The sequence below is a fragment of the Miscanthus floridulus genome, chromosome 8, assembly GCF_019320115.1.
Source record: "Miscanthus floridulus cultivar M001 chromosome 8, ASM1932011v1, whole genome shotgun sequence".
NCBI classification, from domain to species: Eukaryota; Viridiplantae; Streptophyta; class Magnoliopsida; order Poales; family Poaceae; genus Miscanthus; species Miscanthus floridulus.
Window position 1 is genome coordinate 219648767 of NC_089587.1, and position 24669 is coordinate 219673435.

The window sequence follows — 24669 nt, forward strand, 5'->3', positions numbered from 1 at the left end:
TCTTCAATCTAAACACGTGCTAACATCCAAATCTGAAATCTGAAATGACGGCATAAATTTCGAATGAAAAAACTGGCCTGCATTTTCCTGGTGGGAAAAAATCTCTAGACGGGCCCACCTGGGCACCTGGCTACCCCCAACCGTAAGTGTCACGCAACGGAACGGAACGGAACGTGTCGCTTTCCTTTCACGCCTTCCTCCCCCGTTCGCTCCCATCTCCCGCCTCCCTCCCATCTCCGCCCTCCCTTCTCCAGTCTCCACCCTCCGCGCCGACGCCTCTGGTGTCTGGTCAGGCGGTCACCAGCAGCGCCACCACGCCACCGACCATTTGCCGCGTTGGCGTTGCCGGATCCTTGAAGCAGTCAGCCCACCCCGCCCGGACCCGAGAACCCGCGCGCGCGCGTATTAATAACGGCCACCTCGCTCCCCCGCCCGCCCCAGAAGGCCGAGGGAAGCGCACGCACCTAGCGACCAGCACACAGATTCGTTCCAGGCCCCCCTCATCCGCGCTCCCAGATCTCGCGCGTCTCCCGCAAGGTACGGACGCGGATCCCGCCACCATTTTTTGCTAATGCTTATGGCGTTCGACCTTCTCCGTCCATGTATCGTTGGTTGGTTGATTGATCCCTCGAGTCTTGTGGGTGCGATCTGAGTTGCTCGGGGGGCGAGGGGAGGGGGATCTCGGTTTGAATGAGTTGATTTGGCAGTTTAGGGTGCGTATCTGGTCAGTAGGGATCCAGAGATGGGGCGTTTGGAGCCGGATCTAGAGGTGGTTCCGCCTTTCGCTAAGGAGAGTACTCGTATAGGGAGGCCCCCTGATTTTCTGCTTCTAGAAGGGTGCGTCAGGTGCTCCTGCTGTGTGATCTTTGTCGCCTTGTGACGCTGGGACCGGGAAATTGGCGGGAGTTGTCAGAATAATACAAAAATAGCTGGTGCCACGAGATCAGGGGAGTTCAGATCAGGTTATGACTTATGATTATTTGATCTTCTGATTGTTAATGACATGAATCAGTGCATCTGTTGGTAAAGGTAGAACATTGTCGGATCCTACCTAGGATGCCTTCTTCATTGAGGCGCTGTATAATTTTTCTCAGTTCATAAAGCCAGCACCTTTTGCACTCCTAAGAGTATAGCGCCCAATAGAATGCATGGAATGGGTTGCACTTGAATTGCTTGGTGGCAAATCAATATTTTAGCTGATTGACTTCTAATGCTGCAAACATGAGACAATCAGTATAAGCTAATCTGTCGTTACAACCTAGTTGTTATGTAACATTGTATTTCTCGGTAAACAAAAGTGGTTGCTTACTTGCTTTGCCCTTATTATGAAATGGTTCCTTTTTTTTTTTGCATTTGATATGTGCAAGTTTGGAATTTTGTTGTACAAAGATGCAATACCAATTGTAATCAAACTGCAGGGTAGTTTTGAGCCATGGGCACAGTTGTGGATGCCGCTCCAGCTGTTGTGGCTGAGGAGGTACTTTGCATTACTCATCTACTTGGAGTTCCTTATCCCCTATGTATTCAATAATTGGCTCTGCTGCAAAGCACTAGGTTCATTGAGAATGTTCAGCGTCTTACCTTTTCATTAACAGTTGGTGCCCTTGAACCTTGCATTTTTATAACTAAATTTCAGCTGATTTTGTTAGTACGTATGCCTTGCTTATTTTCCTGTCTGATTCATGCTTCTTGAAATCAAATCAATCCCCATATCCTTAAGGAAATTGTGCTTCCTGCATGTTTTCATTAAAGAAATGTCCTCATCATCTCATATGACTCGTGCTATTCATAAACTATGGTTCATCTTAGAAATGTGCTCTATGTGCAGGTCACTGAGAACATGTTGGGTGGCAAGAAAGTTACAGTTGTATTTGTTCTAGGTATCTGTTCTATCTTCAGTAATTTTCAGGCTATTTGTGTCCTACCACAGAAGAGAATTTTTGGTTATTTGTGTCCTAGCATAGAAGAGCAGGAGCTTATAACAGCTTTGAACTTAAATGAGTTCATGTGTTCTATGGGGTTACTATGTGCACTTTAAATAGATGATTTTGTTTTGCATCTGACCAAGAATTTACACATAGGTGGTCCTGGAAGTGGAAAGGGCACACAGTGTGCCAACATTGTGGAGCACTTTGGATTCACCCATCTTAGTGCCGGAGATCTTTTGCGTGCAGAGATTAAATCTGGCTCTGAGAATGGGTATGTTTTTCCCTCTATAAGAAAGCTTAACTTATCCTTTTCATTTATTTTTCCTTCTGTACAGACTTTTTTCTTAGAGAAAACGCAGGATCAGTCTTGTTGAGCTGCACATTTGACATTTGTGCGTTCTCTCTCCACGGTGCTCCTTGATGTTTCACAGAACCATGATCGAGAACATGATAAAGGAGGGAAAGATTGTTCCATCGGAGGTGACTATAAAGCTGTTGCAGGAGGCAATGATAAAAAATGAAAATGACAAATTCCTGATTGATGGATTTCCAAGGAACGAGGAGAATCGTGCAGCGTTTGAGAATGTTGTAAGTCCCTCTTTTTTGTACGCAAAATTTTTCTGGTTCTCATTGCCAGTTTAAGAAATTATTGTTCCATTCTTTTAGTTACTTATAAATGAATTTTTAGACTATTAATTCTTTCTCATTCCTTCAGACCAAAATTTCTCCTGCGTTTGTGCTATTCTTTGACTGTTCCGAGGAAGAGATGGAGAGACGTCTCTTGGGGCGCAATCAGGTTTCCTTCATCCTTAACCAATTGTGGTTTTTAGTCACAAAATTCTCATTTCCAATATTTCTTACTGTCTTTGCAGGGAAGAGTTGATGATAACATTGAAACTATCAAAAAAAGGTTCAAAACCTTTGTTGAATCAAGTCTGCCTGTCATTGAGCATTACAACTCAAGGGACAAGGTTAAAAAGGTATTGATGAACTTTTATCTTGCCAGCAGGTACTCCTATTGCACTCCGATGATGCAAATATGTGATGTATTATACAACAACAACAACAAAGCCTTTAAGTCCCAAACAAGTTGGGGTAGGCTAGAGTTGAAACCCAGAAGAAGCAATCAAGGTTCAGGCACGTGATGTATTATACAGTAGAAATAAAACCAGAGTAAGATGCACATTAGAATAAATACGTGAGGTTAGAAGGATATTTTAGATCTATCATGTGTGTTCCTTTGCTAATGGCCATTATAGTTCACATATCAATTAAGACGCAAATATGTGATGTCTTATACAGTAGAAATAAAGCCAGAGTAAGATGCAATTAGAATAAGTACCTGAGGTTAGAAGGATATTTTAGATCCATCGTGTGTGTGTTCCTTTGCTAATGGCCATTAAAGGCCACATTTTAATTAATTGATGGCCTTCTCTTTTTGCAATGTTTTCACTTTAGCCCCTATAGTAACTTTTCATTTTTTCAGATTGATGCTGCAAAACCAATTCCTGAGGTGTTTGAAGACGTCAAAGCCATTTTTGCCCCATATTCTCCAAAGGTAATTAGGTTTCACTTGTTCTTTGTGTATTCTTTTGCAAATGTAGCATTTCCAGATGGATCTTTATTCTCATGTTTGCCTTAGCATTGCATTGAATATGTTGTTTTCCATCTTTAAATATATGTCTACAAACATTAAATTATGTTCACCTTTAAAAACTTCAAGTTTTTCCTCTTATGTTTGCATGACTAAAATACTAGTACAAATCTACTCACTCATCACCTCGTTTTCTCTACCAGGCTGAATAGAGCAATCTAAGGGACATGATAAAGGTGATACATGGTGTCATAGGTATACCCTCTATATTGTGCCTGGCCTAAATGATTTCATCTGGTTCTTGCCACCATAAGTGAGATTCTCATGCAATCTTCATAATCTTTTTGCAGGCACCACACAAACATATCTGTGATTAAGAACCCTTTAATATAGAACAAAAGTTTTGGCTCATATGAGCTACCAGCATATCTGTAGGCAATTCGATTTGTTACCAGCAATAAGTAGATCTGATTCCCAGTGGTTCTGCTAGAGTAACATTTTACCACTGTGTTGTTTATGTATCCTTTGATGTTGTGTTGTACCAATGTGTAATTTTACTTTATGGACTGATGAGACCTTGTGCCATTCCACCAGGTTTCTTGTTCTATGGAAAGTGTAAAACTGCTGCCATATTCTTTATGCGTTGAAATATATTCATTGCACCGAACTTTTGTCTGATAAACTTGTAATAATACCCTTTCGGCAGTAAATATATACGCTTAACAAGCCTCTTGTAGATGCTGCTGCTTAGATTGAAAGTATAATGACATGTTCGAAGTACCCCAGTGTCATGAATCATAAAGCCAGAGAGGTCCAGAACCATAGCATATTCCGTATGGTCTAGTGTTTTTTTGTGTGTGTGTGTGTGTGTGTGTGTGTGTGTGGACGGAGGTCGTATAAGGTTAATTGGAGGTAGGCATGTTCTCTTCTCTCTTCTCAGGTCGAAGATGTCGCCAAAAAAAATCACAACAGCACATATGATGGAATCCGACTGTTGTGCACCATTTGTGAGAGCTGCCGTTCCTCCTTCCCGCTTTTGAGGCCTTTGGGCCAGATTCAATGAATGTTGCACCTTCCAATTTGAGAAGGGAAAACGATTCAAATCTTGGGCCCCTCTCCAACGACGCCCAAAGTATATGACTGGGGGGGGGGGGGGGGGTGTTTACCGCGGACTGTTTTTTATTTTTAAATCTAACACTTTTGGCTACGTCTATTGCCATGACGCGGCCAGATGCCTGTGACGCGTCATGCATGGTGGCGCAGCGAGAGGGCTGACGTGGCGACGACCGGGGCGCTGACCGGTGACGTTGCAGGGTCTGCCGCGCCACCGATCTTGGCGCGACAGTCGCTGTCTGATCGATTCACGACCCATGCCTTGCTGCTGTGTGTGCGATGTGATTGACCTGGGACGTGATTCACTGCTGCGTGTGCGACCTGTGACGTGATTCACTGCTGCCTCTCCTTGCTGCCTAACGTGATTGACCTGAGTCTTGCTCAGTAGTCACATCCCTTGCTAGCATCTCCAAGAGTTTGCTATCTCAACTTGGCATCCATATAATTTTAGCAAAACAAGAAAAAATAGCCTCCAACAGTTTGGCAAAACAACTTGGCATCAATAGCAACTTGGCAAATATACGCGCGCGTATAAGGCTTGGCATCCGGGGCTCTTCGTTTCTTAGCGGGGCTCTTCGTTCGCTTAGCGGGGCTCTTCGTTCACTTAGCGGGCCTCTTCGTTTTGTTAACGGGTTTTTTTATTTTACCAAGTCAAAAATGTCAAACTCTTGGAGATGGATTGTTTTTTTATTTGGCATATAATTTTGGGAGTTGGCAAATCACAAGATTTGCCAAGTAAATTTTGACAAACTCTTGGAGATGCTCTTAGGTACTACTAATCCGTTCCAACCTATGGTTCAGTAGTGTTCCTTTCCCCATGCCATGACCCTTTTCTATAATTGGTTAAAGTTAAAAAAAGCTAACTTCTCAAAAAGCGAAAACGACTTCTATTTTAGATAGAGGGAGTAAAGCTTATTATGTTCTTCAAAAGTTGTTCGGCTATGTCATTCTGGTCTCTAAATTTGTAAATCGTCCATTTAAATTATAATTGGTAACTTGTTTGACTATATCATTCTGATCTCTAAACATGCAAATCGCATGCTTAGGTCCTCAAACTTGTTTAATTGTGTTGTCTTAATTTGCAAATCACCCTTTAGATCCAAACATAGATTGACTGCCTAAATAGACAGTTAGCGAGTCTAGGACTCAAGATGATATGGCCAAACGAGTGTAAGAATCTAAATATGCAATTTTCAAGTTTAGGGATCGACAGTCGAACAAGTTTATGAGTTTAGAGACTGTGATGACATAGATGAACAAGTTTGAGAGGCCGCTGTGGACTTTACTTGTTTTAGAACAACGCTAAGTTAAACGATCTAAAGGTTAACTATATAAATTTATATAAAAAATACTAATATTTATCACACTGAATACCTATTAAGTTTGTTATCAAATATATTTTCATAATGTATCTATTTGATTGGAGTGATGGATATTAATACTATTTTCTATAAAGTTAATCAAATTTAAATTTAAGATAGTTGATGAAGTCGTCGGTAAACGATTGATCTGATCGATGAAACCAAACCATGCAGCGTTAGGCGACCTCACATGCACGGCAGTAGTGCACCAACCATCAACTGCAAGGAGCGCATACGTTACGAAAATAAATCGTCTCGTGGAGTACCGACGGATTCTCTAATTTGTTTTTTTATTAGTATCCGAACACCCCATGTGACACCCTCACATAACACCTCCTAAATTGTAGTCACGGGGTCCAAACACCCCGTAAACTTGAGAAAGTGGGAGCAAGAGAGAAGAAGAAATAGAAAAATGCAAGCTCGCCGTAAACTTATGTGATGTTTGATTCTGGTGTTCCTATGAGTGTTTTGGTCTAGGTGAAAAGCTATCAGATCCAGCAGTACTTGTTTTTGTTTCCCTAAAGTCCTGTTTTTATGTATCTATTCGATTTTCAGATAGAGTTCTTTTAACTATCAATGATTTTCGAAGAATTACCATCCTTTTGCACTTTAAAATTAAAGTGAAGCGTTACTTCACGTGTTAGGTCCCATGTTTTTACTGCAGGCTTTCACCTACAGTTAGGAATTGCAACATGCTAGGCCCTCGTGGAATAGTAGCAGCGGTTGTGTGTTGTGTTCATAGACAAAGCAACACAGAAAAGGGTCATGACATGGGAAAGGAACGCTACTGAACCATACTACTGGTTGGAACGGATTTAATAGTACCTAATAGCAAGGGATGTGAATACTGAGCAAGACTCAGGTCAATCACGTTGCACACGCAGCAGCATAGGCAGCAAGGAGAGGTAGCAGTGAATCACGTCACAGGTCGCACACGCAGCAGTGAATCACGTCCCAGGTCAATCACGTCGCACACGAAGCAGCAAGGCATGGGTGGTGAATCGACCAGACAGCGACTGTCGCGCCGTGAGTGATGGCGCGGCGGCGCCGCGCCAAGATCGATGGCACGACAGACCCTGCCACATCACCGATCAGCGTCCCGGTCGTCGCCACATCAGCCCTTTCGCCGCGCCACCATACATGGCGCGTCACAGGCATTTGGCCGCGCCATGGCAATAGGCGCGGCCAAAAGTGTTAGATTTGAAATAAAAAAACAACCCGTGTTAGATTTAGAATTAGTTTAAAAAAAGTGTTAAAATTAAAAAAATATCGGGGGACTGTGCACTGGAGCAACAGTGAAATCCCTTCTGAAACCCCAGGCCAAAAGGAGAAAAAAAAATCTGTGCACTGGAGCAACACTGAGATCCCTTCATTTGTATCCTATAATCCCAATCCTAAAAAGACTTAAGAGAGGCCAGTAGGCCACTCTGATCCATCGCATGTTAGCTTAAGCTTTTATATTTGGACCCTCCAGTGGGGATCACACCACATATATTATTATATACATATATATGCGTATCACGCACGTAGCCTTTGCTAAGCTGGTAGTAGGCATGTGGGCGCTGCAAGACGGTAAGCAAGCACTCCATGTGGGCGCCAACCAAACCGGCAGATGGAGAGCCATCACTCTCACACCACAAGCTCCAGCGCTAGACCTATATTAGGTCTTGTTTAGTTTCCCAAACTCTTAATCTTAGCACTATGTAAAAAGAAGATTCCCCATCACATCAAACTTGCGGTACATGTATGGAGTACTAAATGTAGATGAAATCAAAAACTAATTGCACAGTTTGGTTGAACTTTGCGAGACGAATCTTTAGAGCCTAATTAGTCAATGTTTAGACAATAATTCATAAATAGAAACGAAATTGTTGTCTACAGTATCGTCACATAAACACTATGTAAATACCGATTTCGGCCGAACTAAACAAGGCCTTATATCGTTTGATCGGTACATAGCATACTAGCATGCAGTTGGCCGGCCCCCTGGCCCCTGCCGACGCGCGCCGCTCAGGCCGTGAGGCCCATCGAGAGTCCCCGTCGGTCGGCCCAAGAAGAATCGGCGGTTCCACACGCTGCGGCCACAAGAACTACTGTATTTTCCCGCCGAGTCGGCTGAAGGGTGCCCACTGTTAGTTGGGCGACGTGAGGTGGAGAATAGGGTGCGTGACGTGTGCGTCCGCATGCAAAATCCATCCCGTTCTGTTCAGTTTGGCGGTGCCCCACCCACAGACCCAACCCAAAGACCACAAGCCGATGCCACATGTGGAGAGACAGTTCTGGATTGCCGCCGAGTCATGTCACGGCCTGGTCCACCCCACCCCCACCATGCGTCCATGCGCGTCTGTAAAGGAAATCGTCCCTCTTTTTTTTTGCAAAGGCAGAGGCGCAAAGTCGTGGCCTTGCTTGCTAATCTTACTACTGGTAGCAGTACCTTTCTGCTGGTGTCATGGGTTGACGCGTGCCCTAGAGTCTGGGCTCTGGTTGGTCGCCGTGTTGGGGTTAATTTGGCGCCGGAAACGTCAAGCGAGACGGTTAAAAGCTTGCAGCCTGTTTGGCGGGCTACGATCGTGGATTATAAGTTGAAATAATATTTTTTTCTTATATTAAACTAGCTAAATTAGCTAGCAGTAAATAATCCATGATATAGACCAGCCGGCCGAACATGCTGTTGGTTGGCCGCCGGGCCGTGGCGCCGGCAGGGTGCGTCAACGTCCGTGGACGGCGGTAGGGGCCGCGACGAAACCATCAGGATCGGCGGCCAGCAGCCGCTCCACGCCAGAACGATCTGGGCGCCGGCGGGGTCTCGCCGTTTCTCGGTGCCCGTCGCTCTCGGCAGCATATCCTGCGATTCCCCCGGCCTGGATTCCTTTTCTCTCCGACAATCGGGGCTATTTGCACCCAGGTCACCAAACATTCTCCATATTCGGGTATTATATATGGATGTGTGTTTACATCTTTTTGGTGCTAATTTGTTAATTTTTTCCACGAGTATAGATGCTTGGATGCATACACACGTACTCTCGTACTCACTTCTATGAATGTGGACACGCACAGCACGCCGTACCCCTTCCAAATGACCGGTGCCGATAGATAGAAAATTGACGATGTCACTAAAGAGATCTCGTAATAATCAACAGGCATATTACCAACCTCTTAAAATAATAACGTCATTCACTACGGGAACCAGTGGTTTTGCCGAGTGCCAGGGGCAGGCACTCGGCAAAGCCCAATTTGCACTCGGCAAAGAACACTCGACAAATAACTCGTCGGCAAAGGCGTCTTTGTCGGACACTCGGCAAAGCCTTTGCCGAGTGCCGACACTCGGCAAAGTTGAAACCGAAAAAAACCCGAAAAAATGGGAATTTTTATCCATTTTTTTTTATCGATGGAGGCCTCCACCGGCCAGCGCCCCACCCATCTCCGACATTTTTCGCGTGAATTTCATGACTATGCGGCCGACGCGATTCGAACCCGAGACCTCCCGCTATGTACGTAGCTCCTCTACCACTACACCACACTCTCACTTGTGTCTGGATTCCGTTTTAGTTCCCAATATATTATACTAAACCGAGTGTAAATTGCATGTTTGAGGCTCTAAACGAATTCAAATAAAAAACTTGTAAACTACAAAGTTTCATAACTTTTCGAGATCTACACTTTTAGTTTAGGAAGTTTTTCCATCCGAGGTCGTTTACAAAATTTGAATTTCAAATTTTTGAAATTCAAACGCAGTTTTGCATGACAAGATGTTTTCAAATCAAAAAGTTGTCAACGACAATGTTTCATGACTTTTTGAGATCTACAGAGTTTATTTTGGTTGTTTTTTCATCCGAGGTCGTTTGAAAAGTTCGAATTTTAAAATTTTGAAATTCAAATGCAGTTTTGCATGACAAGATATTTTCAAATCAAAAAGTTGCCAACTACAATGTTCAATAACTTTTCGATATCTACAGAGTTTATTTTGGTTGTTTTTTCATCCGAGGTCGTTTGAAAAGTTCGAATTTTAAATTTTTGAAATTCAAACACAATTTTGCATGACAAGATGATTTCAAATCAAAAAGTTGCCAATTACAAAGTTTCATAACTTTTCGAGATCTACAAAGTTTATTTTGGTTGTTTGGTCATCTGTTCATCCGACATGGTCGTTCTAACATTGTTCACAAATCTTATATATTAACATTGTTAAAAAAAATACTCGGCAAAGGCGGCTTTGCCGAGTGTCCGAAAACAACACTCGGCAAACCGCCTGGCACTCGACAAAGAGCTGGTCTCTAGTAGTGATTACTCATTAAATCTTAGATAAAATTAAAAAAAATACAAGCACTCACTTTCTAGGAAGGCAGGCCCTGAAATATAACGAGATGAACTATGTTCAATTCATTGCTAATTCATCATTTTATGGTTGTGGCAACCGAAATTGCATATGGTAGGTTCATTACAGGGTTGATATCGAAAATAAATCACCTAATACTTCTCTCTGTAATAATAAATATATGACATCTTTGAACTTATTATTTTGCCCTAATAAACGTTACTCCTTCGGTTTCTATAAGAAAGCCATTTAATTTGTCTAAAATCAACAAATTTATATAGGTAAAAATTGTCAACATTTATAACACCAAATGCATACTAAGAAAACATATTTCACGATGAATCTAATAATTCTTCCTCCCCCAAAAAATCTAATCATATCCTTATTTCGTATAATAAAATTTTGATAGTTTTAAACTAGGGTCAAATCTAAGACGTTTTGACTTATGATAAAATAAAATATTTTTTAGAGACAAAGGATTGTATATTTAAAAACTAAGGGGGTACTATAGCATTTAGCAGAAAAATCAGGCAAGAAAAAGGGGGCCTTTTGGTCACGCTCCGCTCCCTTTAAAACCCGTAATCAGAGTGGAGGCCGAGCAGGCATAAAGCAGAGGCGCGCGCACTTGTAACGTGTGGTTGGTTTGGTTGCCCTTCCTCTCTCACGGTCACGGGCGGAGAGCGCGAAGTGGCGACGGTGGCAGGTAGCGGTCGCGGCCCGAGTTTTTAATACGAAACCGCCACCAAGCCGCTTGCTTCCGGCCTAGTTTCACCTCCCCCATTCCCTTGGAATTGGATTTGCTCCCGAATCCGGCGAGGAAGCGCCCGGCACTCCACGCCACGCCGCGGCGCCCGGGGAAGGGAGGCGTGGAGCCCTACGCCTCTTCTCCAGCTCCGCTGCAGCCGGCGCGAGGCGGCGCCGCACGAGCACGACGGTCACCATCAGCCACCGCGCGATCCCGCGGGACGGCCAGGCCAGGTTCGGCGCTTTTGCTTTGTGGAATCGTGGTCCGAGCAGCGAATGCGGGATCTGTTGCGGGTGTGTTGGGGGAAGTGGGGTTTGTTTTGGGATTTGAGCATTTGGCTGTCTGGTGCTGCGCGGTGAGGCTGGGCGGCGTTACTATTGGCGGCCTCTGTGGGGTTGGTGCTGGGTACGGTTGCAAACGGCGCGGGCTGCGCCGCTAACCCGCTGGACTACCCGCGCCGCAAACCCGCAAGACCGGAGCGGGTTGACGCGGCTTGTCCGCGTAGTTCAACGGCACCGCAGCGTCCCGCAAACCCGCAGTGTCCCGTAGTCCAACGACCAACGGCGCCGCAACGTTCGCAGACCTAGAGGAAGAGTACTGCGAGCCACGCGCGAGCGCGTCGCCGCGTCGGATCCATGAAGTGCGGCTACTTCGTCGGACCCGTCTCACTCCCAGCCAGCGGTGGCTGGTGGGCGTGTTCCTGACTGTCGGTGTTTTAAGTTACCAACTAAATTTCTAGTATTGCGCGTTGGCTTGGATGGTGCTTAGAGGACATGAGGTTTATACTGGTTCGGGCAGAAAGTCCCTGTTCGTCGTTGCTGCTCGTGTTAATAGCACTGAAAGTTTATAGTAGGGGTTATAAACGAGCGAAAGTCTCTCATGTGCGTGTGCTCTTGTAGTAGATGTTATAAACAAGCGGAAGTCTCTCATGTGCGTGTGCTCCTAAGGCGTGTTAGGGCGTGTGTTTTGATGTCTACAGCCGTGTAGAGTGGTGAACCACCATCCCCCCTCCTAGGGCGTCCTGCTTCCCCTTCTATAGACGAAGGGGAAGAGCAGGTTACACAGAGAGAAAGAGGGAGAATAGCCAAGGAGAGGAAGGCATCCAGGACCGCCGGGCCTTTCTTCTCCTTTATGCGAGTCCCGCCGATATTGCAGATGGTGACAGGGATGGCTCCACGCCGGGCGCTTGTTCGCCGCTGATGCCACGCCCCGGCGTTGTCAGCGGGTCGTGACGTCCCATTCCGTCCCGGCGGGCGACGCGGCGAACCAGCGTGCTGGTCCGCGGCCGTACAGGGAGTAGGCAACATAGTGACCACACGTCCGTCACTGTTAGTGATGTGAGTTCCCTAGAGTGACATGTCGCGGGCATGGGTCATGTTGAGATGTGCCCGCTCCTTGCACGATGCCAGAAGTTTGACCTTGGGTTGTACTTTCTGGCCCGTAGTGGTTGGCGGCGGTACGGGCTTCCGTCAGGAGCCGCGCCTGAGGGGTTGGGCGAGACAGAGCCCCCGACCCAGAGGCCGGGCGAGGCGGAGCCCGCGCACCTGGGGGGTTGGACGAGACGGAGCCCCCGAACCTGGGAGGCCGGGCGAGGCGGGGCCTGCCCCAAGAGGTTGGGCGAGGCGGAGCCCGCGCACCTGGGGGTCGGTTGGAGCTGTAGTCGCGCTCTTGACTGCTCGGATGAATCAATGTTGATGACCATTAGCTCCTCTTCGGGTACCCTAGTATTGGTCCCCGACACTAACGCACTGTGGGTTGATAGCTCGCTGCTGGAGGCGGCCGCCGCCGCCGTGCCGATGCTGATGTGGCCGTTGGTGTTCAACTAGTTCATCGAGGAGAGGCGGTGACAGACATGCTCAGGATCGGGGAGCGGGTCTGGAGCGGGGCGCGGAGCATGAGGTATGAGGAGAGGGAGCTCGTGCCAGCGTAGATGCAGGCCATGGCGGCAGAGGCCTCGTCTTGTTCGTCCCCGCCTGGGGGTCGTCATCGATCATGGTCCATGGATGGGTTGGGTTTGCGGTCGGCGTCTCAGTGATGCACAGCGCGGTGTTCTGGTCGCGACTCACAAGGTATGCGGCGCTACGCGGGCTATTGCGAAGCCCGCAAAAACAAGCGGCGTTATGCGGGCCGCTGCATCTGCCCGCAAACTCCCTCGTGGCTATTGCGGACGCGGGGCGGGCTGACTGCCGCCGCACCGTTTGCAACCGTAGTGCTGGGTGAATGTGAATCCTGGGGGCAATAGCGAGATCGTGGTGTTCTGATGTTAATTTGGGATGTTTGGGCCAGGGGCTCGGGGCTTTGTAGATTTTCTGTAAACGGGGTGAGATTTTGGGTGCTCTTTCAGGCTCGTTTCTGCGAGGTATTAATTTTGATCGAGTTAGAACATCTTAGCAGATAGATCATCACTGTTTTGCTTTGTTTACTTTTGAGGTCGTGCGGTTGTCTGTTTTGTTTTTCAGGAGATAGTTTGAGAAGAGTATTTTAGGATCTAGTTTGAGAAGCTCTACTTTTATTTTACAAAATGGTTTGAGAACATCCAGTTGCAATTTTGATGTGAATTTTTTAGTATCGTTTCATATGTATTGATCTGAATGTTTTCAAGACTATTAAATAGTGCTGTTAAGGTCTACATGCAAATGCTGCTGTAAAATAGTTATTTATGTCCAGGAAAAAAAATAGTTCCCTGTAAGCATGCATGCAATTGACATATTACTATCTTTATTTCCTGATTCACTTCTGTTGCTCCAATTGACAGATTCAGCAAAGTTTCACTCTTATTAAACTCCCTGACTTCATCTAAGGAAGCAAGTGATTTCATTATGAAAGACTGGTCTATTTTCTCCAAACTTGATCATAATGGAGCTTACCTCCCCAAGTTCCCAATCGACTCTCCAGTATCTCATGAAATTGGGTTAGGATTGATATCACAAGTTGGAAACTTAGTTGAGTGTTCATTTCAACATCCAAGGCATATATGTGCTACAGGGAGTGGAGCAGTTCAGGAAGCATTCAGCAGTTTCAGCAAGTTTGCTGGAGCTTTCTATTTCTGGTTTTCTAGAGCATCAAATCCTAAGTTATTCCAAAGGCTATCAGCTGCTGCAGGCTCAAGTTCAAGAGCTTGTCGGTCACACATAAAGCAAGTGACCTCTTGCTTGCAGCATTTACCTGGACTGCAGTTTGGTTCACAATTAAGAGAAGAGCATGCTATACAAATGCTTTTAGCAAGGCTTGCAAGTGCAACTTTTGGACGCTTGTGGACGGAGGTGGAGGAGCGACATGCCTGCAACATCCTTATGCTGGCTACCGCTACTGTAATACCACCATTTGAAAACATGTATGACTGTATGAGTTCACCACATGCTATTTTCTGAGCTGACACAACTTACTTTTACCATTTGTTTTTTAACTTTTTGTAGTTTTGGTTTTTGCTTTGTTAATTTTTTTTTTATCCATGGACAAGAATGCCGAAGATGCTGGCTGAGTCAATGGCACTAAGAAAAGATGGTGGACACACCCGAGAGCCTGCTGAACAGTCTTATTCGGAGGAAAACCGTCCAGGTTGTGCGTGTGTTGCTGTGCCAAGAGTACGCTTACCAGAAGATTTAACAGAACCAAAAACTGGCATCAAGTTCCCCACTCTACTCGAACACAATTCCAATCTGACTACAGAGGTCCCTTTTCAAGCTTGCTTCTGTGGATTTTTGTTTCCTGGGCCAATATTTTTCCCCATATTTGCATATGAACATCACAATGCTCTACAAAAAATCTATAATGTTGATGCTTTCTAGGTACACTGTACACTGCTCCACTTGATACATGGATCTGATGGTTAAATTGGCAGGTCCTTGTTGGAATGGGTTTCAGAAGTATGCGAATAATGAGGGTCAAAGATCTGAATCTTTATGCATTTGGATTATGTGAGTAACACAACTTTTTTCATACTTACTGTTTTTATGACTTGCTAATCGGTAGTTACTGCTTAATTATAGTCTTTTGGTTACTTATTATGTTATATTGACATATTCTCAGATATACAACCTGATTCTGTTTGCAAGAAGCTGGGCACAAAGTATGCTTGTATTCCAGATGCTGAGTTGAAGGATCACCCAGATTTCTACGAAGATCTTCTGAGGTGTGCAATGCCTATTGATCGTTTATTTGTCTTCATGAATTCTATTATTAAAGATCTTCCCCAAATTCTGGCCCTTGCCTAGTCAGTCAGACCTTACATTACACATAAATAGTGTCAGCTAGGCATGCATTTAAAAAAATGCTAGGAAATGTTGGTTTCATTAAAAAAATGTGTCACGTATAGAGCACTTCTCCAGTCCAGACCTGCAACTGCTTGAAAATCATTTATAATACTATTTATTTTGTGGGCTTCTGATGCTGCATAGGAATCTTCTTTTTATCTGACACTGCAAAATTTACTTTCATTTTTTCCCCTTTATCTGCATTCTATTTTCCTGTGATGCTAACAAACTTTCAATCTTTTCCAGGGAAAATATTGATATGACTGTGAGGCTAGTAGTAAGCTACAATGGCCTCAGCATTGGCACAGTTCGAGAGTAAGCATTCTTTTCTTTATATTTGGTTCAAAAAAATATATTAGTATCTATGCAAGTTGAAGTTAATCATTTGTCTCAACATGCTTTCCAGTGCATTTGAGAAGTCTCTTGGTTTCCGGTTGCAAAAGGTATTTGCTGTTTATTCAGCAATTATTTCATCCTTTCCTAACCATATAGGCCTAAGTGAGCTTTTTGTGTATACTTACTGAACCAGATGAATCCTAATACTGATTATGATTGCTTGAAGACATTTGGTTCTTGTTTTAGTGAAGACATTCGTATACCTGCTGTAAGTTTCTATGTTATGTCTGGGCTACGTAACTTAGTGCATTTGGTGTGAGAAGTTAAAAGTCAATGCAACTGCAGGGTACAAAGATAGACTTCCGGCAAACATCTGATGGCCAGCTAATAACTGAAAGTTAGTACCATATAGCTTATTTGTTTCCACATGCTTTAGTTTCTTGCCTCCACTACAATGTCTTGACTAAGAACCGTGTGCAGTTGATGGCAAACAAATTGGCACTGTCCAGAGCAAAGATCTTTGCAGTAAGTCAGAGTGTCAAAGATACTGGACTCTTATGCATTTATTATCTAGATTTTCCAAATCATTAATGGTTATTAAATCATGTATTTATGAACAGGAGCCTTCTTCGATATGTATATTGGTGACCCCCCTGTTTCAGTGGAGACCAAACAAGACATTGCGCAAAATGTGGCTGGACTCATAAGAAGATGCTAGGAAAACCGAAAACCTAAATCGAAGAACTTGGAATCATTTCATTCATCTATACAAGGACAGGAGATATAAATAGAAAGGAAACCAGGAGAGGATCGATTGTATTTATTGTGGTAGACAGTGACTTTGTAAACTATAAACAGGCAAAAAGTTTCAACAATATAGAGGCCTAGCATCCTTGGCAAATGCCTCCATGCTTTTCATATAGTTTGGCATTTTGCCATTTCCTGGCCGGCTGGCGCACTGTCATGTACAAATAAATGGTACAGTAACAAGGTGTACAACAAGAGGATGTTTCGCTACCCCCAAGTAAAAAATGACGGGGTTCAGCTCTGTTCCTACAGATTGATGGTTCACCCCTTTTTTATATGTGATCTGCCGATCTTTATTTAGCAAAGTTGCTGATACTCGTCTCGTAGTGAGTAGGGTGCTTGTGTCTTTACGTCTGTTCTCACTGGAAGTTGAAAACAGCAAGTTAGGTACTGTACAAGGGAATTTTAGCAAGTTAACAGCTCGCGGGGCTCTTAATAATCACTGAATTATTACCCCAGGCGATTACATTGATGTTTGGGACCGTAATAGCACTAGTACTTACTACTCCGTATTTGTGTTGGAGGCTTGGAGCACCCGATCGAAATGTGCGACACAGATGATTCTGCTGGCAAATTTAGTGCATTTGATTAGGAGGTCATCTCATTTTGGCAACTTGACAGCATGCACTGCATTAACCGTCACGATTGAGGAGCAACGGTCACCTGGCTCTGGCTCTGGAAACACCTTCCTCATTCCTCAACCGCATCAGGGCGTCACAAAACCAAGACCCACCACTTCCATTCCATGACGGGCTGAGCCGAGGTGGTGTTAGTGTAGCCGAAACGTTGTGGGCCGAACACCTCGCAAACCGCCTGGGTGGTGGGTGCCCCTCCTCCTGAATCCAAGCGCGTCCCTTCCTTTTCCGTCGCCTCCCAGTTCGCGTGCCCCATATCCCCCAGGTGCCCGGTGCTCGCCTCTCGCGTCGTTCCGCCATGCGCGCACTGAGCCACGGCAGCAGCATGCGCGCCCACGTCGCCCTGGCCCTCGCGGCGCTGGTGCTGGCCGGCGACGCCCTGCACCCGGCGCTGGCCGCCGCCGGCTTCGACTACAAGGATGCCCTCACCAAGACCATCATATTCCTCGAGGCGCAGCGCTCCGGGAAGCTGCCGCCCAACAACCGCGTCAAGTGGCGCGGCGACTCCGCGCTCGACGACGGCAAGCTCGCCAATGTACGATGATATGACGCGTGTCCATCGTCTTCTTCTTTCTCCATTTTCTTCTTGGACTTTGGTCGTCCCTTTCATGGATGCAGATGCGAAACTGACATGTATAATGTGATTGACATGATCAGTTCCGTCCGAACGGATAAAAAAGATACAGCAGATTTACTGTATCTCCATATTCATGTAATATATCCTGCCATATATAGCGGTATGGCACTAACAAGAGCTTAATGTGTGCCCGATCGATCGATCGACGCGATCGAGCAGGTGGATCTCACCGGCGGATACTATGACGCCGGGGACAACGTCAAGTACGGGCTGCCGCTGGCGTTCACGGTGACCACGCTCGCGTGGACGGCGCTGGCGTTCAAGCCCGAGCTGGAGCAGACCAAGGAGCTGGAGCACGTGCACGAGGCCATCAGGTGGGGCACCGACTACCTGCTCAAATGCGCCGCCAGGAAGAACAAGCTGTGGGTGCAGGTGAGACGCCGGCGTCTGCCCGTGCGTGTTTAATCGACCCTGAGTTCGACGACGGAAATCCTCCATCTTTTTTATGTCAGGTCGGCGACCCCAACTTGGATCACCAGTGCTGGGTGCGGCCGGAGAACATGAAGGCGCCGCGGACGCTGTACGAGATCGACGAGAAGACGCCCGGGACGGAGATCGCCGCCGAGACGGCCGCCGCCTTCGCCGCGTCCTCCATGGTGTTCCGCAACGACAAGAAGTACTCGCGCGCGCTCCTCAACAAGGCCAAGCTGGTTAGCATGCAGGCTCTTTCTTTTGTACATCTGCTTACATATTAGCCGCGTAGTATGTAACACTTGCTATCATTGGTTCGGTCCGGCCCAATGCAACAGCTGTTTCTATTCGCCAAGGCCCACCAGGGCAGCTACGACGGCGAGTGCCCCTTCTACTGCTCCTACTCGGGCTACAACGACGAGCTGCTGTGGGCTGCGACGTGGCTTTACCTGGCGACGAAGCGTCAGGTGTACGCGGATTTCATCTCCCACGAGGCCATCTCGTCGAGCGTGGCCGAGTTCAGCTGGGACCTCAAGTTCCCCGGCGCGCAGGTCCTCCTGGCCGAGTTCAACATGACCTCCGGCGGCGGCGCGCAGAACTTCAAGGTGCAGGCGGACAACTTCGTGTGCGCGGTGCTCCCCGGCACGGCGTTCCACCAGGTGTTCATCACCCCGGGCGGCGTGATCCACCTCCGCGACGGCGCCAACACGCAGTACGTCACCAGCACGTCGTTCCTCTTCGTGGTCTACTCCGACCTGCTGCTGCGGACGGGGCAGTCCGTCATGTGCGGGAACCAGCCCGTGGCGCCCGCGCGGCTGCGGGAGTTCGCGCGGCAGCAGATGGACTACCTGCTGGGCGCCAACCCGCGGCACAGCTCCTACGTGGTGGGCTTCGGCGCCAACTCGCCCACGCAGCCGCACCACCGGGGCGCCTCCACCCCCGTGCTGCCCCCCGGCACCGACGTCAACTGCGGGCTCAGCTTCGGGGAGTGGATGGCGCCCGACAAACCCAACCCCAACGAGCTCACGGGCGCCATCGTGGGCGGGCCCGACAAGAACGACGGGTTCGTGGACAAGCGCGGCAACTCCTCTTACACTGAGCCCTGCACCTACATCAACTCCCTCGCCATCGGCCCGCTCGCCGCGCTCGCCGTCCGCGGCGCGCAGCTCGTCGCCACGCATTGATGACTGATCGATCCCCATGGCTCCATGCATGCCTGATGACTGATGTCGCGCTGTTTCTTCCTTCATTCATTTCTACTGATCCGTCGATTCCGCCCCCGCCGTACGGTTGGTTATGTTAGGTGTATGTATGTGCGGACCCAAATCGATCTCATCCTGTTTCTGTACGCTCGTACGTGTCGATGATTAAAACTAAAATCTATGGCTTTTGGATGGATAAATTTTCACTGCGTTTCTTGCTTGCATGTGAAGATGTGATCGAGATTGCATCATAGGCAAAACGAATCGACAGCTTTCACTTCATTTCACTCTTGGATTTGATCCAGTGTCTGCATGCAGCTGAGATTGCTGACTACGTGTGCTATATAGCGAGAGAGAGAGAGAGAGACGTGATGAATCCGTGATGGATCGGTCGGTCGGTGCTTTCGGGCCGGCCGGATTTGATGCAGCATGCTGCACAGGCACAGGCGCACAGCACAATAATGCTCTCGGCCCAAAGGTTCGCGCGAGTTTGTTGGGGTAGGTCTATGTTGGCTGTTAGGCTGGCGTACGTGCTGCTTCCACCGGAGCCGGCCGTTCGTGGCGTGTTGGTTCGGCCGTTCGGCCGGGGACGTGCGTGCGTGGATCGGAGCCGTGGACCACCGCCTTTTCCGACCCACGCGCATGTACACGTAGGGATGCTCGCTCGTGTGTGTGTTTTGTACCGGCCTCAGCTTTTTAACCGAAATAACACTAGTACAAAAACGAGTCCGAAACTCTCCCGGTTTTCCAACCGGGAGCATAAATACGGAACTAAAGAGCCATTTTTTTAGTCCCGATTTCTCGTCCGGGACTAAAGGTCGGTTTATTAATACTAATCGGGGCTAAAGAGGCCTCTCGGCCTGGCCACGTACCAACCGGGACTAAAGGTTTTTTTTTTCTTTTTTTTGTTTCTATTTTCAATTGATAATTCGTTTTGGTTTCCGAATAGGTTTTCGAATACGCATTCTATGCTGCTAATAATATACGTATTCTACACGCTTATAATGTTCGAACATTTTGTACAAACTAAAGTATGAAACTAACGTATATATTACATACATATACATATATTGTACGTTATTTTATGTACATATAATATGTATATATATTATAAATAAAGCTTGCATTGTATATTCTATCATATCCTTGGGATAACAAATTCACTCCATCTGGTTTGGCTTTTATGTTTCGTTCACGTCATTGTAGAACTCGTCGGCGGGGTTTAAGACCTGGTCATTAAGAAATCTTACTATGATCTCTTGAATTGCTTTCAGTTGATCACGTCGTATGACTTTTTCCTTCAACCATAGAGTCTTCAATAAAAATTAAAGAAAAAGTATATATATATATATATATATATGTTGGTCACGTGATTACTTATATATATGAGCAACAAAAGAAATTGTGAATATATGAATATATTTATATAACGTACTTTGAGGATCTCTTCAGGAGTTCTTTTTGCGTACGCCATGATGAACTCGTAAACATAGTATCCGCAGTAGTTGTTCCCCTGTTCTTGCCTTAGAACCCACTTTTACGAGAAAAAAGATCCGGTGAATTGAAAGCATGTATGGTGTTAATTGAATTATATATATATATATATATATATATATATATATATATATATATATATATATATATATATATATATAGCTAGTACTTACTTTGTGTGCGATTACATCCAGTGGCGTTTTGCAATGCTTTATGTGGTGTTCCTCAATGAAACTTTTCCAAACACTGCGTCCAATAAAATAAAAAATTAATTTGACCTTTAATAATTGTTGCAGTTAAGAGATCGGGTATATATAGTTGCTAGAGAGACCAAATTACCCTTGGATAATATCTATCATGTCTTGGTACTCTGTTTGCTCTTTTCTTAACGAGTCTAAGATGTTCAACCGACTATTGGCCATATCGATGACCATCAATATCCAGTGATTGCTGCATATGTTTTTATACACAAATATGATCGACATTAACTAGAGTATATATATATATATATAGGAGATAGCTTAGCTAGTAAGCAAATAATTGAACAAATATCCATACGATCGACATTAATTATTTAACACTCACTTGAAGTTGTAGGGGAAGAGTATGTTCTTGTTTTATTAGTTCACTAAGAACCTCATGAGACTTTTCTCGAGTTCAGCTTTCTATGGAGGCGGGGGTTAGGGTGTTTGAATACGACATTTAGATCAATGAAACCAACATCATTATCATTTCTCTTTCTGAGTTCTGTCATCTCATATCTACATATATAAAAATATAGTGTGAGGATATATAATTTATATATATACATGTAGCTTTATATATATACACTTTAATAGTAGAAAATAATCACACTTACAGACAATAGCAGCTAATGAGACTTTTATCGAGAGAATCCAGGTGGCATAGTTGGTGTAATTCTACAAACTCGACATATATAACGTCATCGTCACGGAAGTAATGTTGGTTTCTAACTCTGACTGGAACAAAGGCCTCTCCCCATTCACACGCAGCCATGTACCACTTGTTTAGCAGGTACATTTGCGTACCTAGTTCACCTAAGGCCTCAGGATTGTATAGACTTTTTCCATGTTCAAATTTCTTCCAATGATACACTTTCAGAGCAGATGGTCCTTCAGCGAGCACTTGGGCAAGGTCCAAACCAGTTTCCTCGTAAAATCGAGCCAGCTTCTCAAAATCGACGTCTAAGTCTAAGTTCAAACCATATTCATTACGAACGACAAGAGGGGGGATTGATTGTTGTGATTGTTGTCTGAGTTGTGCAACACCTTTCCCTAGTCTAGTCTTTTTTTGCGCCGCCTCAAATGACTTGGTGAGAGAGCGGTCGTAGTCTGATTTTGACAGGGTCTTTTGAGATTCCTGTTTTTTCTGGTCCACCTTCTTTCTTAGAAGATCTGGAGGTAGGTAGAAGTACAGTTTCTCCGGGTTCTCCCTCGCTTCTCGTTGCTTTTTCACTTTTTCAAAGAAACTGTCCACATCTTTTTATACTGTAGCATTTAATTCCTTTTCACTTTTCTTGTAAGACAGTTTTTTGGGGAATAACTAGATTAGATGAGGCTTTCTTCTTTATCGGCTGGTGGGCCAACGGTTTCGTTTGTGGGGCGGACCTCTTAGGAGTTGGCTTCTTCTAAGTCATCAAGGGAGGCGGGGAAGCCGTTGGAGACCTCCTTGGAGGTGGCGGCGGTGGCGGCGTTGCCACCTGATTTTTCGAAGCACTATGATGATCTGGAGATTGGATAATTGGACTTAGGTTGGCAGAGACCCTGCTGTGTGAGTACAAAAAAGAATAATTAGATATAAGAAATTGTTATTTTTAATCATGCATGTCAATAGAAAATTAGTGAAAATTTTTTGTTCACTTTTGTCCGCACCTATTGTTTGGCAATTGAGGAAGCGGTGGTGGACTAGAGACCCTGGGAATAATGATGTAGCGCTTGCGCCATAGTATGAATGTCTTCTCTGCTTCTCTTAGACTCTTCTCCCCATCACCTCCTGGAATGTCAAGAGCCAGATCACTAAAACCTTTGTTAACTCTATCCACTGAGACGCTAACATATATAGGTGGTATTATTGCCCCATGGATTCTTGGTGTCTTGGTAGGATCTGGAGGAGAAAAAACACCGAGAGCCACCATGATTGTGGCATTCTCTTTTGGAATATGTAGCTCACATGATGTAAACGGTGCAGTGATGTCATCCACAGGGAAACGTAGCATTGTGTCATCTTGATTTGGCAACTCCGTGGAAGCGCAGCTGCTTTTCAACTGATCAGGGGGCTAATATTAATGTTGATTCCTGGATCTGATGCCTGGATTTAGGCACTCATTGCTATTTGCACTTGCTTTATGATTTTGTCCTGCATTCTAGCTTGCATGTTTTTTTCACGCTCTTGTGCTTGAAGCAACGCCTCCTGTGACTCACAAACATATTCCTCCAACCTACTGATCCACGCTGCTTCCTCATCCTTCCTTCTCTGCCGACTTCTATAGGTATCTCTGTCGTTAGGGAAACCATGCTCCCAAGAAATATTCCGTTCTAAACCTCTTGTTCGGTCACTGTGTTCAGCAGTCCTGATGGCATACGTCAGTTCATCCTTCTCTCTATTGGGCCTAAATGCACCAATAGCTTTAACTTATAGAGCATAAGATAATCTTTGTGTTGCTCTTTCGAGTTTTGGGCCATGAACCAGCTTCCTGATCTCTAGGTCCAGTCTTCCTCCATGAGCGAAAAACCAATTCTTCGCGCATTTGGGCCAATTGAGTGATTCTGGTGTGATACCCTTGACAAGAATGTCTGTTTCCATTTTTTCCCACTTGGGAATGGCAGTCGCGTAGCCACCAGATCCCATGCCATGGTGGTATACCTTTTGTCGGGCATTCTCTTGGTTCCTTCTCACCCGTTTCTCGCCCTCTTCCGATGTCTTGTACTATACAAAATCATTTTAGTAGGGCCTCAACTTCACGAGTGGGCCCCTAGTATTGAAATTGGGCGTTAGGTTTTTCTTGACGTATTTCGTGTATAGGGATTTCTTCTAAGTCTAGAATTGTGTGACCATCTTCTTCATAGCCCACTTTCGAACTAGCTCCTTCAATTCATCATCGTTGATATCATCATAATCATCCGCTTGCAACGTGAAATGTTGAAGGATATCATCCCAAATTAAATTCTTATCAAGATCAGAGACAAAACTAACATGAGGCTCGTTGATCTTTTCCTTCCATTCACGGGCACTTATCGGAAGTCTGTCCCTTACAAGGTACCCACAGTGTTGCACGAATTTCCTTGCATGTGGAACAAGTGGTTCACCTGTCTCGATATTGAATTCTGATATTATGTAGCGCCCCTCCAATGGCTTTTTTGGGCCTCGAATATTTTTGCTTTTCGCTGTTGTGGTCGTCGATCCAGAGGGTTGCGTATAAAAAAAGAATAAATAAATATCATGTGTACACATAATAGATGATAGATATTCAAATATATATATACAATATTCAAATATATATAAATATATATACCTCGCCAGTATTTTCTTGCACAATATTTTCTTGGTTATCTTCAAGAGCCAGGTATTGACTCCCGTCATCTACATCCTGCTGGTCACCATTGGCAAATTGAGTGCCGGTGTTGATAATATTCATCATTTCTTCATCCATGTTGTCTCTCGGGGCAGCCATCTAGCTTTTACTCCACTAGATATATCTATAAAAAATAAAATATGTTTCAATAAATAACCATCTGTACTAGTTGACCTTGCTTACGTGATCATCTCGGCGAGCATTTCTCCACTGGACGGCACCGTACTTGGCCAAGGAAGAGCTCCG

The 24669-nt window shown here is 45.4% G+C and overlaps 3 protein-coding genes across 4 annotated transcripts; all 3 read left to right on the forward strand.

Moving 5' to 3' along the window:
- The first annotated feature begins 224 nt into the window (after window positions 1-224).
- LOC136475021 (UMP-CMP kinase 3) lies at window positions 225-4175 on the forward strand. 2 transcript variants are annotated; one of them, XM_066472579.1, is made up of 10 exons: window positions 228-537; window positions 1419-1477; window positions 1829-1880; window positions 2082-2199; window positions 2360-2516; window positions 2644-2724; window positions 2801-2908; window positions 3415-3486; window positions 3726-3777; window positions 3873-4175. In XM_066472579.1, exons 2-9 carry the CDS (start codon window positions 1433-1435, stop codon window positions 3732-3734), a joined length of 642 nt encoding a protein of 213 aa, XP_066328676.1. In that variant the 5' UTR covers window positions 228-537; window positions 1419-1432; the 3' UTR covers window positions 3735-3777; window positions 3873-4175. The 2 variants fall into 2 exon arrangements, with proteins under 2 accessions (XP_066328678.1, XP_066328676.1); XM_066472581.1 differs by lacking the exon at window positions 1419-1477 and having other exon boundaries at window positions 225-537.
- A 6759-nt stretch (window positions 4176-10934) lies between these two features.
- On the forward strand, window positions 10935-16750 carry LOC136478195 (fatty-acid-binding protein 2-like). The gene is made up of 11 exons (XM_066476548.1): window positions 10935-11289; window positions 13812-14390; window positions 14517-14727; window positions 14898-14973; window positions 15086-15188; window positions 15556-15624; window positions 15716-15752; window positions 15839-15913; window positions 15991-16042; window positions 16126-16170; window positions 16266-16750. Exons 2-11 carry the CDS (start codon window positions 13876-13878, stop codon window positions 16361-16363), a joined length of 1281 nt encoding a protein of 426 aa, XP_066332645.1. The 5' UTR covers window positions 10935-11289; window positions 13812-13875; the 3' UTR covers window positions 16364-16750.
- A 491-nt stretch (window positions 16751-17241) lies between these two features.
- Window positions 17242-19561, forward strand: LOC136475022 (endoglucanase 8-like). The gene is made up of 4 exons (XM_066472582.1): window positions 17242-17622; window positions 17884-18096; window positions 18177-18374; window positions 18474-19561. Exons 1-4 carry the CDS (start codon window positions 17386-17388, stop codon window positions 19317-19319), a joined length of 1494 nt encoding a protein of 497 aa, XP_066328679.1. The 5' UTR covers window positions 17242-17385; the 3' UTR covers window positions 19320-19561.
- The last annotated feature ends 5108 nt before the right edge of the window (window positions 19562-24669 follow it).

Coding starts and splice junctions, on each gene's coding strand:
- LOC136475021 (XM_066472579.1), top strand. CDS start 1,433: ATGGGCACAGTTGTGGATGCCGCTCCAGCTGTTGTGGCTGAGGAG. Junction 1,478..1,828: donor CAGCTGTTGTGGCTGAGGAG/GTACTTTGCATT, acceptor CTCTATGTGCAG/GTCACTGAGAACATGTTGGG. Junction 2,517..2,643: donor GTGCAGCGTTTGAGAATGTT/GTAAGTCCCTCT, acceptor TCATTCCTTCAG/ACCAAAATTTCTCCTGCGTT.
- LOC136478195 (XM_066476548.1), top strand. CDS start 13,876: ATGAAAGACTGGTCTATTTTCTCCAAACTTGATCATAATGGAGCTTAC. Junction 14,974..15,085: donor TCTTTATGCATTTGGATTAT/GTGAGTAACACA, acceptor ACATATTCTCAG/ATATACAACCTGATTCTGTT. Junction 16,171..16,265: donor CCAGAGCAAAGATCTTTGCA/GTAAGTCAGAGT, acceptor ATTTATGAACAG/GAGCCTTCTTCGATATGTAT.
- LOC136475022 (XM_066472582.1), top strand. CDS start 17,386: ATGCGCGCACTGAGCCACGGCAGCAGCATGCGCGCCCACGTCGCCCTG. Junction 17,623..17,883: donor ACGACGGCAAGCTCGCCAAT/GTACGATGATAT, acceptor GCGATCGAGCAG/GTGGATCTCACCGGCGGATA. Junction 18,097..18,176: donor AGAACAAGCTGTGGGTGCAG/GTGAGACGCCGG, acceptor TTTTTATGTCAG/GTCGGCGACCCCAACTTGGA.